Raw genomic sequence first — 15,775 nt, 5'->3', positions numbered from 1 at the left:
TAGAAATCATTCTAACATTCTGATTTGCGGCTCAAAAATATTTATTATTATGATGTTAAAAACAGCTGAGTAGATTTTTTTTTTTTTGGTTTCTTTGATGAATAGAAAATTCAGAATAACATTTATCTTAATTATTTATTTATTTTTCTCTTAATTATTTATTTATTTTATTTTTTTAAATTTCAAATAGAAATCTTTTGTAACATTATAAATGTCTTTATCATCACTTTTGATCAATTTAAAGCGTCCTTGCTGAATAAAAGTATTAATTTCTATAATTTCTTTCCCAAAAATAAATAAAAAATCAAATAAATAAATAAAAATTATAATGATTACATTATAATGTTACAAAAGATTTTTTTTTCAGACAAATGCTGATCTTTGGATTTTTCTATTCATCAAAGAATCCTGAAAAATGTGCTCAACTGTTTTAAATATTGATATTTAATAATTTAAAAAATGTTTCTTGAACAGCAAATCAGCATATTAGAATGATTTCTGAATGATCATGTGACACTGAAGACTGGAGTAATTATGCTGAAAATGTAGTTTTGATCACAGGAATAAATTACATTTTAAAATACATTTAAACAGAAAACAGATATTTTAAATAGTAAAAATATTTCACAATATTACTGCTTTTGCTGCAAATAAATGCAGGCTTGGTGAGCAGAAGAGAATAAAAAAACATTAAAAATCTTACTGTTCAAAAACTTAGTGTAAGTTAATGCAAAACAATAATAAATGATTTTTTTATAAAAATCAATTAATTAGAGATGCTTTTGGTTATTAAAATTTTATGAAACCATTACAGTGGCATCCAGAAAATTAATAGAAAACACAGAATTAAATCAAAATAAAACTACATTTGAGAAAAGGAGTCTTTCAACGTTTAATAAAAGAAAAAAATGTTGCATTCTGTACGTTTCATGATTCCAATAAAATTGACATGCTTTTGATTTATTTTTTTATTTTAATTTAACTATTAAAACAGAGTCTAGAAAATTTAAATGGAAAAGAACGGCATTCAGAAAAATTAAAACAGGAAGAAATTGGGAAAAAAAAAAAATCGGATCTCATGGGGCCCTAACAACATAAGTGGCCAATGGCATATAATAGGAACTGTTGAGGTTCAAATGCCTTTCAATGTCAAACATGTTTTTTGATTGTTCACATATTTTCTTTAAGTATTACTGACATAAGTTTAATTTTCCTCAGCCCTGGCCATGTGACAGAACAATGACGTTCAAATGCTTAGAAGGTCCTGGTTCACTCAGATTGTAGTGCATGCTTCAGATCAAATAGAGGAACTTTTGCCATGTCGAGTCAAGTTGATCTTGACGCTGTTTCCATGTGCAAGTGTAATTTCACATTGCATGTGGGTTTGTGTTTGTTTACAAACAGGATTTATACACAGTACGAATTTATACAGTAACTTATACACTGTTTGCGCAGCTAATGCACTGTACGTATGAAGGGAACATAGACATATATTTGCAGAGATTGCCCTTTTTCACTCTCTCGCATAATTTATTCACAATCTGTAGAGACTTTTAACTGCTTGTAATCACGAGGCAAATTGACTTCCTCTGAATCACTGGCGCTGTTTTGACTCGTGAGTGTCTCCGCTGGCTGTTATTGTGACGTTTGTGGCTCTTTGGCCTCGACTGCTGCATGTACTTTGGCTGAGTGAACCTCTTTTCTTCAACACACGCCGTCACCAATGCTGTCATGCCATGTTGGACTTTCTCTAGGCATCTTGATAGAGTACAGCCTTAATAACCAGTGAATGCTTGTGGAGCGAGTGAATCCTATCGCTCTGTCGTTTTTTTGACATGGGTCAGACGTCCAGAGAATGAGCTTGTGATACTCTTGTATTTTTTCTGCTGATGTTGAACTTGAAACTGACGTATGTATACATAAACAGAAATATAGAAAATATCTTGCATGGTATCATTCTATGAAACATAGCTGATATTATCTTTATAACAAGTATCTTTTATCAGCATTTTATACTCCTTTGTTTACTGTTTTATATCTAGCCATTGAATCTTGTGTTCAAAAAACAAATAAAAAACAGACGGACAGACACAGACGTATATACTATATCTTTACTGATTGTAGGGTTTCTGTATCTTATCTCTGTTTCAATGTGTTTTCTTTTGTGTGTAAGTCTCTCCTGGGTTACACTGTGGTTATTTGATATACTTATTTGAAGTACTTATTTTTTTCTTTTGTATTTTGTCAACTTGTGGCATGACTTTGAAATAAAAGATCAAAAATCTTGCTGCAGTATGTCATTGAGTTGCTTCACACATCAGAATGTTTTCAGAATGAAAGAGTTTTTTTGTTTTTCAGTGAACTCGGGTCAAATTACGTTTTATTTGATTCATTTATTTAGTGTAATTTATTGTTTTGTTTTGTTTTGTTTTGTTTGATGATGTGAAGAAGGTTTTTTCCTTTATTTTCTCACCTCATTGATGCTCCATTATTCAAATGAACTTGGTCAAATGACATGTTTTGATTTCTTTTTTGTTCTTTTCTGTTTTCTTTTGTTTTGTTTTGTTTTGGTTTGTTTTATTAAAATAACCCTAACTTTATTTAATTATTTTAACTTTTTGTTGTTTTGTTTTGTTTTTTTGTGTTTGTTATCTTTTTGTTGTTTTGTTTTGTTTTGTTTTGTTTTGTTTTGTTTTGTTTTGTTTTGTTTTGTTTTGTTTTGTTTTTTTTTTTTGTTTTGTTTTATTTTGTTTTGGTTTGGTTTGTTTTATTAAAATAACCCTGACTCTATTTAATTATTGTAACTTTTTGTTGTTTTTGTTATCTTTTTGTTGTTTTGTTTTGGTTTGTTTTTTTGTTTTGTTTTGTGTTTTGTGCACTGTGATATTTTTGAAGATATGGGATATGATGTGAAGAAGAGTTTTTGTATTGTATTTATTTATTTGTATTTTCATTTTCATTATTTTCTCACCTCACTTATGCTCCATTATTCCACTTGATCAAATTACAAATTACAACTTATTTATTTTATTTTATTTTATTTTATTTTATTTTATTTTATTTTATTTTATTTTATTTTATTTTATTTTATTTTATTAATTTTCTTTTTTTATTTTTTTGTTTTAAATAACCATAACTCTATTTAATTATTTAAACTTTGTTATTTTGTGTTTTTATTTTTGTTTTGTGTAGGGATGTTTGATGGAGTTTTGATCACTTTTTGTTGTGTTATTTTGTTTTGGTTTGTTTTGGTTTGTTTTTTGTGCACTGGGATATTTTTGAAGATATGGGATATGGTGTGAAGAAGAGTTTTTGTGTTATTTATTTTCTTTATATTCTCACGTAACTTATGCTCCATTATTCCACCCTAACTCTATTTAATTATTTAAACTTTTTGTTATTTTGTTTTTGTTTTTTTTTTGTTTTTTTCTGTGCTGGGATGTTTGATGGAGTTTTTCTTTATTTTCTCACCTCACTGATGCTCCATTATTCCAGTTAACTTGGTCAAATTACAAAATACAAATTTTATTTTATTTTATTTTTCATATTTATTTATTCCTTTTTATTCCACCAGCATGTTTGATTGTGTGAAGAAGAGTTTTTCTTTATTTTCTCACCTCACTGATTTTCCACTATTCCGGTTTGGAATACACTTGGTCAGATTATGTTTTATTGTTTTATTATTATTAACATGTTTTATTTTTATTTTATTGATTTTTTTTATTTTATTTTATTAATTTTCATTTTTTTATTTTTGTTTTGACATTTCAGCATGAAGGTGAGTAACTAATGAATTTTTAATTATAGAGAAATTATAGATGTAAGTGTGAAAAAAGTGAGAGATTAATTCAAATTCCTAATTTCACTTTAGATTCTTTAAGCATGTGTCTGATGTTGTTTTGATTTGATTAGAAAAATCTCAGGAAAAATCAATATAATAGGCCTATTTAATATTACGTATGTTTTCAAACTATCAACATATCCTTGACCAGGGATTTTACTGTATTATTTTGATCACTTTGACTGGTTATTTAAGGATGTTGTACACTTTGGATTCAAGCCATCTCCATTTAAACTTTACAATCATTGAATCAGACACACCCCGCATCCATTTATAGATACAAAAGCCTGACCTTTTCATGTTCAGTTTGCAGAGGAGCTTGAGGCATGAGAGAGTAACAGGAAACTAGCAGCCATGTACTTCAGATGAAGTGACCAGCAGACCTTTGTGTCAAGCCCTTCCCTCCCCCACAGTGAGCGCCCGCTGTGAACCCCGCCTCCCTCTAAGCTGGATCAGGAGTGCCATTGAAGGAGACGCTGAATGCTGCCACTGCTCTCCTGCTGCATTACCCAGCATCCCACAGCAACAGGTAGCCCACATTAGGACATACGTAAGACGACAACTGAGTGACTGCGGAAAAGTGTACTTTACCCTCTGAAATAATTCACACCTGTCAATCACCTGACTGCAGACCAGCTCTTGAACCTGGACGTGTGGACATACATAACAGCTAGAGACAGGAGGACGGACAGATAGAGCTGCAGAGGATAGCAGAAGAAGGGGAAGCGAACGCAAACACTTGAGTCACTGTGAGGTGAGTAAGTTTTCATACTCAGGGCTTAGCCGTCCAGCACCTCATGCTCTTTTAAGGCTTTATGGAAAGCTACTTACAGCTGACTGTTTTCTGCTCTGTACCAGGCCTCAGGAGAAACCATTTATGCCTTGCTGTAGTTGGCTGAGAGTGAGTGTTGTTTTACTGTTGTGGATATAAGAGACAAGATTTTAGAGGTGTGAAATAACGAAAGTAAGCAAAAATCTTTTTCTTAGTATTTTTGTCTTTGTTTCCAGTAAAAAATATCTTAACATGTATAAAATGAGATGGAGAAGCCAAATGGTGGAATAATTTTATTTTATCTTATTTATTTTATTTGATGAACTTTTTGTTGTTTTGTTTTAATTCAGATATCTTGAAGTAATTTAAGGGGAGACATTGCAGGCAAAAACACAGTTTTTTCATGCACCTGTCAAGTTTGAGATTTTGGGCTTTTTGGTTTTTCATAAAGTGCTTTTTCAGACTAGTGGAAAGAAAAAAGAGTGTTTCTTTTATAGCACTTTATCTGTTTGTGACCCTGGACCACAAAACCAGTCTTAAGTAGCACTGGTATATTTGTAGCAATAGCCAAAAATACATTGTATGGGTCAAAATGATCATTTTTTCTTTTATGCCAAAAATCATTAGGATATTAAGTAAATTTTATATCATAAATATATCAAAACTTAAGTTTTGATTAGTAATATGCTTTGCTAAGAACTTCATTTGGTCAACTTTAAAGGCGATTTTCTCAATATTTAGATTTTTTTTTTTTTTTTTTTTTTTTTTTTTTTTTTTTTTTTTTTTTTGCATCCTCAGATTCCAGATTTTCAAATAGTTGTACCTCAGGCCAAATATTGTCCTATCATAACAAACCATATTTCAATGAAAGCTTATTAATTCAGTTTTCAAATGATGTATAAATGACTGGTTTTGTAGTACAGGGTCACATTTGTGTCAACAGATTTCAATTACAATACATATTTTTAAAGGCCATTTTCTCAAAATGAGTTTTTTCTCCTACACTGAGCCATAAATTTCCACTTCAGTAGCACTTGCACACAGTAAACTTTACATTTTTATTCCTGTCTATATCCTGAAGATTTTTACCTAGGGATTTGGTCATATATAATTTACTTGATTATATATAACATTTTATTCCCCCAAAAATTGTACAAATGTAGTGTTTTCTGTCTGTTCTAAGTATTTTCTGAATTATGGAGTGACAAAAACGAGATACCCAAAATTCCCTCTGTAAAAACTGTTGACTACTATGTAAAAAATAAAAAAAATATAAATAATTAAACAAGAATTTTGAAGTGTTTAGATTTTTGTACTAGAAATGTATGCAAATTAGAATAATGCATCATTTGCATATTTAAACCTAACATGTTAGAAAACTTGTAATACAAAAAATTTTTGCAATTATCATTGTAATCAATCAGCTTGGTACGTAAGGCGAAAACTATTAGTTAGTTTGTTTTTTTACTTTATTCACCCGCTGTGTCTTGCCTTAAGATTTTTGTTTTCTTTTATAAATTAAGTTCATTTTTACCCCATTGGCAAATAGATTATTTTTGTTTTAAATAACTGACTGCAGTTTAGCAAGGTTTATGCTTAAAATAAGACTAAACAGCCTGTAAATTGATTGATACATTTAAGTATCCATTTAAGATATATAACAAATAATAATAATTAATTATAATTAAATTAATAATAATATCTCACACTAGTTTGCTTTAAGTAATGCTTTGACACAGAGTCTGAGCTGACAGACACAGAGGATGTGAGTGTGTTAATCTGCCTCTGGCACTCAGTGTAGTGCTGGATAAAGCAGTTAAGAGTTTAGAGGGGCACAAGATTTAAGACCTTTAGCGAGTCTTGGCCTGGGGCAAATGACCGCTTATGAAACAAGCCACATAAACATCTGACCTATAAAAACATGAGCAATATTAAGGGAAAATGTTCATTGGTTATTCAACACTACACTGTTAATTATTCTCTAATTTTAGGAGCAGCATATTAATTCTATGCATCCTAAACTACCAGTCAAAAGTTTTTGAACAGTAAGATTTTTAAGGTTTTTTAAGTCTTTCCCACTCACCAAAGTACAGCAAAAACAGTAAAATTTTGAAATATTTTATTATGTAAAATAACTGTTTTCTGTTTGAATATATTTTAAAATGTAATTTATTCCTATGATTTCAAAGCTGAATTTAAAAGCTGATCTTTGGATCTTTCTATTCATCAAAGAATCGTGAAAAAAAATTACTCAACTGTTTTAAATATTGATCATAAAAATAATAAATATGTTTCTTGAACAGTAAATCAGCATATTAGAATGATTTCTGAAGGATCATGTGACACTGAAGACTGCTGCTAAAAATTTAGCTTTGATCACAATCAGGAATCAGAAATAAATTACATTTAAAAAAATAAAAAGCAGTTATTTTAAATAGTAAAAATATTTCACAATTTTATTGTTTTTGCTGTACAAATAAATGTAGGCTTGGTGAGCAAACAAGTCTTCTTTAAAAAAAAAAAAGCATTAAAAATCTTACTGTTCAAAAACTTTTGACTGGAAGTGTATGTGCTCTATGCAGGATGTTCTTTGTATTTATGGCAGAGTGCTCCTCAAAATGTGTTTGTGCCATTAAACCGATCCCATAAAGTGTGAGATTAGATGTGGTTAAGTGAGAAAAGCCAGACATTTTAAAATCTATAATCTCTTTTAATGTGCTAGAACAGTATAGTGGAATGTTTCATTTTTGACAGATACCTAGTATACTTAAAAATAAAGGTGCTTTAAAAGGTTCTTCACAGCGATGCCATAGAAGAACCAATTTTTGTTACACAAAGAACCATTAAGTCAAAGGTTCTCTAAAGAACCATCTCTTTCTTACCTTTTTATAATCTGAAGAACCTTCTTTCGCCACAAAGTACCTTTTGTGAAACAGAAAGGTTCTTCAGATTTTAAAAGCGGTTCTTTATGGAACCGCTTAAACAAAAAAGGTTCTTCTATGGCATCGTGAAGCACCTTTATTTTTAAGAGTGTAGATATTTTGTACAATTTTCTACAGAAACATTCTCTAGTTCTTAGTTATGTATTTCCAAATGTTAAACGCTACTGTTTATCATTACATTTTCAACTCAGTTATTAAAACTAATATGTGTAGTATCTAGTAACTAGTTTAATTACTAAAGTATGGGTAGCTTGGCAGGCTACAGTTTCCAAGTAGGTTCCCTCACATTCAAAAGTGCGGTGCGTATAATTTATAGTCTTGTGAATAGAGTGCTGCAGTGTTGTATTTTTGCTGGCTATCCTGGAAGTAGCATTCCCTCAGTAAAACCCAACAGGCTTTTTAGGGGTTCAAGTGCGTAGAACAGCTAAGGATCAGCAGTCTCCCCAATAACCTGATAGGTCAGACCAAACAGTAAGTCATAGATACTTGAAACTTGGAGGGATGTTGCGGGATGAGGGACGTCACCAAAGATCGCACCATTTGGCCTGACGGCGGCGCAACAGTGATCAAAAGTGCGTCGCCGGCTCAAGTGTTTTATTGTAATTGTTGGCTCGTAACGGACAAAATGCATGCAATCGTGATCAATTCGATGGCAAAAATTTCAGGTATTTTGTATTTTTTGAAAAACCTACTTTTGCGAATTATTCCTAGGTTTTTCACCCGATTGGAAATAAACCAGTGCAGAAAGTATCCTGGAGAGTGAATATCAATAATTAACCAAATAAGTTGAACTTTCGACTCACCGTCGCAAATGGACGCCGAAACCTTTGGTTAGCTAAAAAAAGGGTAATTTTTACCATGGGCGTGGTCAAATAAAACCTAAAGCCTAAAATATGTTTTGTTTAATCATTAATTTAGGTAGTTACAGGCTTGCTAAATAATATGTAATGTATTTTTTCATATGTGCTTAAATACCTTAAAGCGCTTGAACCCCGATAATCGCTGCTTGCAGCTATATTTCCACTGGCTTTTGTGTTATTGCAGAAAATAAGCTGTCTTGATTTAAAAAAAAATAAAAATAAAAATCCTGCAAGTTTAAGTTCAAATAATTAGTATAAATAATTGCAAACACAACAAAACAGTGAATGTGGACTAGAGAGTTTATTCATTCAGAGTCATGACGTTTAATGATGACGTTTCCAAAAACCTTTGTAATCCCATTTAGCCTCTTGTTAGCAATTGCCCTTTTAAAAACAAATCAAATTATTGATATTATTGATGTATTTATGTTTGTGTTTGTATGTATTTATGTACAGTAGAATAAAATGTGAAAATATCTTGAGACTGTATTAACCACAGACTTTATTTCAGGCATTTAATCAAACAAACATTCAAAAACCCCTTTTGACCATAGAGCAGTTTTGTGTTTGACCATGTGACACACTGATATACTGTCAGTCTCTCTGTGTTTGTAAAACTCAAATTAGCAAAAGCCTTGTGCATCTACTAACTTACATCTATAACAAACCATTTAGTCATTTAGGCATTGTACCACTTTTCTAAATTAAATGAGTATCACATTTTTAAAAACAAAATTGGTCTCTATATTGTGCTTAATCTATGTGATTAACATCCATGCTAATCTTCTTATTGAGTGTGCCATGAGGACAGCACATGAGGAAACACATGCCTCAGTCTCATTCCCCAAACTAAATTCTCACATAACCTGATAATAGTGACATGAACCTATCAGTCTAAAAACAGATCTGTGAAGCGGCTAAGCCAGGTATTTTTGATGATGTCTGCTCATGATGCAGGTGAAGGTGTAATCAGTTATTCAGTTATGCAGTGTGGAAAGACAAAACTGAACATGAGGAAATGATTCAGCTGGAATATTCAAACGACAGTTTGCTTAGTGGCGAGCTTATCCAGAGGAATCTGTGTAAGCTCCTAAAGACTCCCTCGCCCTCCCGCTGCTCACCTGACCTGCACTGGACCACATGGGTGCTGCTCCGCTTAACCCTAGGGAGCCTGGAGCAATGAATCAGTCATTTTGTTATGTAATATATAATCTGCCATACTGATGCGCCCACTCAGGGCAATGTAGCTGTTTCTTATGTGAGCTAAAAGTGGACTCAAAAAGGGTTAATCCAGTGTTAAATGTACTTTTTAGTCATTATCATATTTAATCAACCTTTTACTGTTTTTGTCAGTTTTTAGTCGACTAAATGCCTGAGCATTTTACTCAATGAAAACGTAACCACATTTTCGTCATGCTGTATAACGTTTAAACGGATTAAAAAATATATACATATGTCCAAAATTGTAATTTGAGAAATGTATTTTTTCATTTCAGGAATTGCACTTTAACCAATAAGCACAAACCAACAGAATATGAACTCATACTCATACTCTCAGGCTTTTCAATATATAAATTAATATTAAAGACTTATGATGTGCTTTTGGTAAAAACAAACTGGTGAAAACTGGTAAAAACAAACAAAAAAAAATTATAACAGTGACAGTCCTAATAGTAGTTCCAATAATTCCAAATTGCAATAATGTTTCTTTATTAAAACGACAGTTGAATAAGTGTAGGAATCGCAAAAACGATATAGTCGAGATCTCATGACAAAACACACAGGCTGAATGGCATTTTCATTTGAGTTGAACATCTCGCATGGAAATTACTGAACTTCAGCTTACTTGTTTGTCTGTGTTTTCAGATAACTGTCAGCGCTTCTGTAATGAAGAGCAAGTGTGTGCATGTGGTTGCCAGATTGTAAAAAAATAAGCAAAACACCGGACAGAAAATGTAACCTTTTAACAGAGAAGCTCTGATTTGAGGATTTGAACTCTTTATATCTGGCAACCATGAAAGCTTGTGTAGTACAGGCAAGTACAGCAGTCTGCGCCAATATTTTGTCTCCTTTTTTTTTTCGACAGAAAAATTTAAAAAAAACTTTTTATGGAGGCCCGTTTGCACCACTGAATACTTTTTTCTCAGAATTGTGAGATGTAAACTCACAATTGCGAGTTATAAAGTCAGAATTGTGAGATATGAACACAATTCTAACTTTTTCTCTCAGAATTGTGTGACATAAACTCACAACTGCAAGTTGTAAAGTCAGAATTGCAAGATACAAACTCACAATTTTGACTTTTTCTCTCAGAATTTTGATATGAACTCGCAATTCTGACCTTTTTTTCAGAATTGCATGATATAAACTCACAATTGTGAGTTATAAAGTCAGAATTGCCAGATACAAACTCACAGTTTTGGATTTTTCTCTCAGAACTGCAGTACAAACTCACAAATGCGAGAAATAAAGTCTGAATTGCACGATGAATACAAAGTTTGTATCTCACAATTCTGACTTTTTTCTTGCAATTCTGACTTTTTTTCTCAGAATTGTGAGAGATGAACTCACAATTGCAAGTTATAGTCCAATTTTGAGGGGAAAAAAGACTGATATGTTCTGAAGTTATAAATTCTGACTTCAGAACATATCAGTATAAATGTAAACTCGCAACTGCAAGAAAAAAGTCAGAAATGTGAGATTAAAAAGTCACAATTACCTTTTTTTTAAATTCAGTGACAGAAACGGGCTTCCATAGATTTTTGTATAGTTTTTATTTTTTAAAATACATTTTAGTGTTGTCTTTTATCATCAACGATATTGCATGTTGATATAGTCACAGTTATTGTTAGTAAGGACAGTAAGCGATTTTTTTTTTACACTAATTAAATTAAAACTCATATTGTTTACATCTTGTGATTATGGTGTTGAAATAGTCACTTCCGTTATAAGTGTTTTACTGTAAATGCCAATCTTTTCTTCTTCTTAAAAGGAAAGGAGGTATATATTGTAATTAATTTCTTTGATAATCAGCATTATGTTATAAATGCTGTAGATTGAGCTCAGATTGAGCTGAACACAGAATATGGAATATATTTCTTTAATGCAAGTTCTTTCATTCTTTGTCATAAGAGGACTTGAGGATCAACAGGGGCTTGAGGTTTGAGATCTGAATATTCTCTCGACTGCATATGAAAAGCATTCAAAGGCGTACAAAACCCTGCCAATACAGGGAAGGAATACAGAGTTATTCTTGAACATTGGCACTTAATCATGTTGGTGAAAAGCTTTAGAGACGAGTCAGTGTGGGGTTGACAGTGCAAATTGTCCCTTTGACCTACTCGGCAGGCCAATTAGCACAGTGCACGGGCTCATCTAAACTGTCTGTCTGCGCTCCTGATGACTCTTTCAGTGATGTTATAATAGGGACAGTTATGTCATTGCCTCTCAATCATAGAAACGTTCAATCCATTAGCTTCTTCTTGTCATTGCAAGTGACTAATTCCAGACCACAGCCTATTAGCCTTTAAATCAGTGAGGGAGGCTCATTGTCTTGCGGGTTTCATGCACTGTGCTTCATGCTGGTTGTAATGACATGTAGTGCGTAAGGACTTGAGGATGCTCTGCCTGAATAAAACTATTATTGGATCTGCTTCCACAGCTGTGTAATTATCCTCAGAACCACAGGGTGTTAATACATACATCAAGTGTATTTGGTATAAGTCTGTTGCTTCAAGTAACTACAAGTGTTATATTATTTAAAGCTGTCATGAACTGAGAAATTAAAATTCCTATGATTATTTTGACATATAAGAGGTCATTGTACTATAAAACTTTCTTGTTAGTCTAAAAGCAGCTTGTATTGAAGACGATCTGCCACAACGAAAGGTTCATGATGCAGTAGTGTGGCTAAACATCGTTTTTCTCTATAAAGTAGTTTTGAAAACAGAAATTTTAGCTCATGGAACAGTCAGTAATACTATTTCTGCTGACCTTTATGTTCTGTATGTTCGGTCTAGTCTGTCTGGGGCAGTGTCTACTTTGTAGTTTGACCCACATTGTTAATAGAATTAGCTCTTCTGTTCTCTGAAAAGTTAGAGATGTTTTTGCTCTTTAATATTCTAGGGATCAGTAGATCCTTACTAGTAAAGCAAAATGTTCCTTCATTGTAATTTTAAATATGCCCCAAAAGGGTCATTTTAAAATTTATGGTGCAGTGAGAATCTTTGATCAGATTCTAGGAAACGTGTCTTCAGAGTGCACTTATGCTATTCTGATATAGTCTTACAGGTTCTTGCTTTCATTAAAAAGAGCATAATATCTTTTTTAATAATTGATTGCTGGTGTGGAACGTGCTGCCACGTACGGACTGTTCCTTTCCTATAGATATATTTCTTTGTTTCATACAGTACAGCGGGTTTGACCTTTGCTTTGATCTAACTTTGCATTTCATTTTTAATGATTTCTTTTTCTCTCCTTCTCTTTATTTTATCCTGTGTAGGTCCTTCACATGGTGACTTCTAATGTCAAAACTCTAAACCAGAAACATGGTCATTCTGCAACAGGTAAGGCTTGTTCTTACGCTCTTGCTCAATTACCTTTTTCACCCAAAAATGGTTGTAAACCGGTTTGAGATCTTTTCTTTCTTTTGTTAAACACAAAAAAAGATGTTTTGAGGAAGGTTGGTAACCAACCAGCTGACAGTAGCCATTGTCTTCCACAAAGAACACCACTGAAGTCAATGGCTACCATCAGCTGTTTGGTTACCAGCATTCTTTAAAATATCTACTTTGTGTTCAACAGTAGACAGAAACACATACAGGTTTGGAACAAGTGGAGGGTGAGTAAATGATGACAGAATTTTCATTATTGTGTGAACTATCCATTTAAATTATCGTTTTGGTTGGCCCATAGGGGGACTATGTCTGGTTGGACCTCAGAACAGGCCGTGAATTTGACGTCCCTGTTGGTGCCGTGGTCAAACTCTGTGACTCGGGTCATATCCAGGTCTTGGATGATGAAGGAAAGGTGGGACTTTCAGTGTGTACCACTCATAATAGCACCTAACATGTGAAAAGACCAGTTAGTGAACTATAATTGCTCTTTCTGTACGAGTCAGAACAGATTTATTGAACGTTGAATTTATATCATTATTATTAAAGGAGAAGTTCATTTCCAGAACAAAAATTTACAGATAATTTACTCATCTCCTTGTCATCCAAGATGTTCATGTCTGTCTTTCTTCAGTCGTAATGAAATTGTTTCTTGAGGAAAACATTTCAGGAATGTTCTCCATATAGTGGACTTCAATGGTGTCTGCAAGTTTGAACTTCCAAAATGCAGTTTAAATGCAGCTTCAAAGGGCTCTTAACAATCCTAGCCAAGGAAGAAGGCTCTTATCTAGCAAAACGATTGGTTATTTTCTAAAAAAAAAAAATTACAGTTTATATACTTTGTAACCTCAAATGCTCATCTTGTCTAGCTCTGCGATGCGCAATACCCTAATTGTATTAAACCGGAGACATATCTTCCTCAGCTGGGATCATTTAGAGCCCTTTAAAGCTCCATTTAAACTGTATTTTGGAAATTTAAACTCACAGACACCATAGAAGTCCACTATATGGAGGACGTTACTAAAATGTTTTCCTCAGAAAACATAACTTCCTTACGACTGAAGAAAGACATGAACATCTTTGATGACAAGGGGGTAAGTAAATTATCTGTAAATTTTTGCTCTGGAAGTGAACTATCCTTTAATAATAGTCTGTATTTTTCCTTCATGTAGGAGCACAGGATCTCTCTTCAGAATGCTACAAACATCAAGCCCATGCACCCAACCTCCATTCATGGAGTGGAGGACATGATCCGTCTTGGGGACCTGAATGAAGCTGGTATCCTCAGAAATCTCCTAATCCGTTACAACGACCATGTCATATATGTAAGTATGACCTTATGCATTTTTCTGTTTGGTGATGTTAAAGGAGAAAGTTCACTTTCAGAACAACAATTCACAAATAATTTACTCACCCCCTTGTCATCCAAGATGTTCATGTCTTTCTGTCTTCAGTCGTAAAGAAATTATGATTTTTTTCCATACAATGGACTTCATTGGTGCCCCAATTTTGAACTTTCAAAATGCAGTTTAAATGCGGCTTCAAAGGCCTCTAACTGATCTCAGCCGAGGAAGAAAGGTCTTATCTAGCGAAACGATTCTTTCTACAAACAAGACAAAACTATAATGCTGTAACTTTTCGGGTTTGAGTCATTCGTTCATCACGTGACAGCCTCATAAGATGAACCAACAATTCGAAAAACCCGAAGACTCGAAACAGATGAACTAATTCCAGTACAGAACCTAACAGGATGTTGAGCATGCGCGACTGAACGAATCACTCCCCCGAGACGACTCATTCTTCCCGAGTCACATTAAAGGTTTGTTCAAAATGAAAGAATCGTTGAAGAACGACCCATTACTAATTCGTAGCATTGTGGACGCACCTGTGCTAAACAAGCTTTTGTGCTTAAAAAGTATACACATTTTTATTTTTTCGAAAAAAAGACCGATCGTTTCGCTAGATGAGACCCTTCTTCCTCGGCTGGGATCGTTTAAACTTTCACGACTGAAGACAGAAAGACATGAACATCTTGGATGACAAGGGAGTGAGTAAATTAATTGTTAAATTGTTGTTCTGGAAGTGGAGTTCTCCTTTAATTTTATTACTATGGAATGTAATAAGGCTGCTTGGAAAACTTCAAGACTGGCCTCAAAAGTCATAAGTCTTACAAGATGTATTATAAGTCTCAGGTGTCCTCAGAATGTGTCTGTGAAGTTTCATCTCAAAATACCCCACAGATAATTTATTATATCATTTTGAAAATGCCTATTTTGAGTGGAAGCAGAAATGCACTTTTTTCGTGCATGTCTCTTTAAATGCAAATGAGCTGCTGCTCCCCACACCCGTTTTCAAGAATAGGACTGTGCCTTTAGTAACTCAGATACTTTGGGAAAAAAACGTCTGTTTAGTTTTGATTATCATATCTATAGTCCTGAAATCATATGTTTTAAACCATATTAGTTTAAACTTCTGATACACAGTTTTCTGAGCGCACACATCCAAAGCACATGAACATAAAGTGCTCTCACATGACATGTGAGTATAAACTAAGTTCTCTTTCATGTCTCATTGCATTTGAACTGTCAAATACACATAAGCTTACGTTAAAAACACATGAGTTACAAACACTGTTGGTTATGCCTGTGAAGATAAACAGTTGGGAAAGAAATTGTATGTTTATATTAGATGTGTGTGGCAGCAGCGTAATATACATTAAATAAATCAATAAATCCACTGCTCTCTTG

The 15,775-nt window shown here is 33.1% G+C and overlaps 1 protein-coding gene across 3 annotated transcripts in view; it reads left to right on the top strand.

The window, feature by feature from the left end:
* The first annotated feature begins 4,187 nt into the window (after nt 1–4,187).
* The window catches only part of myo7ab (myosin VIIAb), a 47,592-nt gene continuing 36,004 nt past the window's right edge, over nt 4,188–15,775 (top strand). For all 3 annotated transcript variants that reach the window (XM_051093265.1, XM_051093266.1, XM_051093264.1), the window contains exons 1-4: nt 4,188–4,595; nt 12,917–12,980; nt 13,330–13,443; nt 14,201–14,353. In XM_051093265.1, the coding sequence (XP_050949222.1) occupies nt 12,963–12,980; nt 13,330–13,443; nt 14,201–14,353 (285 nt within the window). In that variant the 5' untranslated portion in view covers nt 4,188–4,595; nt 12,917–12,962. The remainder of the gene's footprint in view (nt 4,596–12,916; nt 12,981–13,329; nt 13,444–14,200; nt 14,354–15,775) is intronic.

Source organism: Labeo rohita, chromosome 21, assembly GCF_022985175.1.
Source record: "Labeo rohita strain BAU-BD-2019 chromosome 21, IGBB_LRoh.1.0, whole genome shotgun sequence".
NCBI lineage: Eukaryota > Metazoa > Chordata > Actinopteri > Cypriniformes > Cyprinidae > Labeo > Labeo rohita.
Note: the sequence above shows the minus strand (reverse complement) of the source record. Positions and strands in the feature narration are given on the sequence as shown.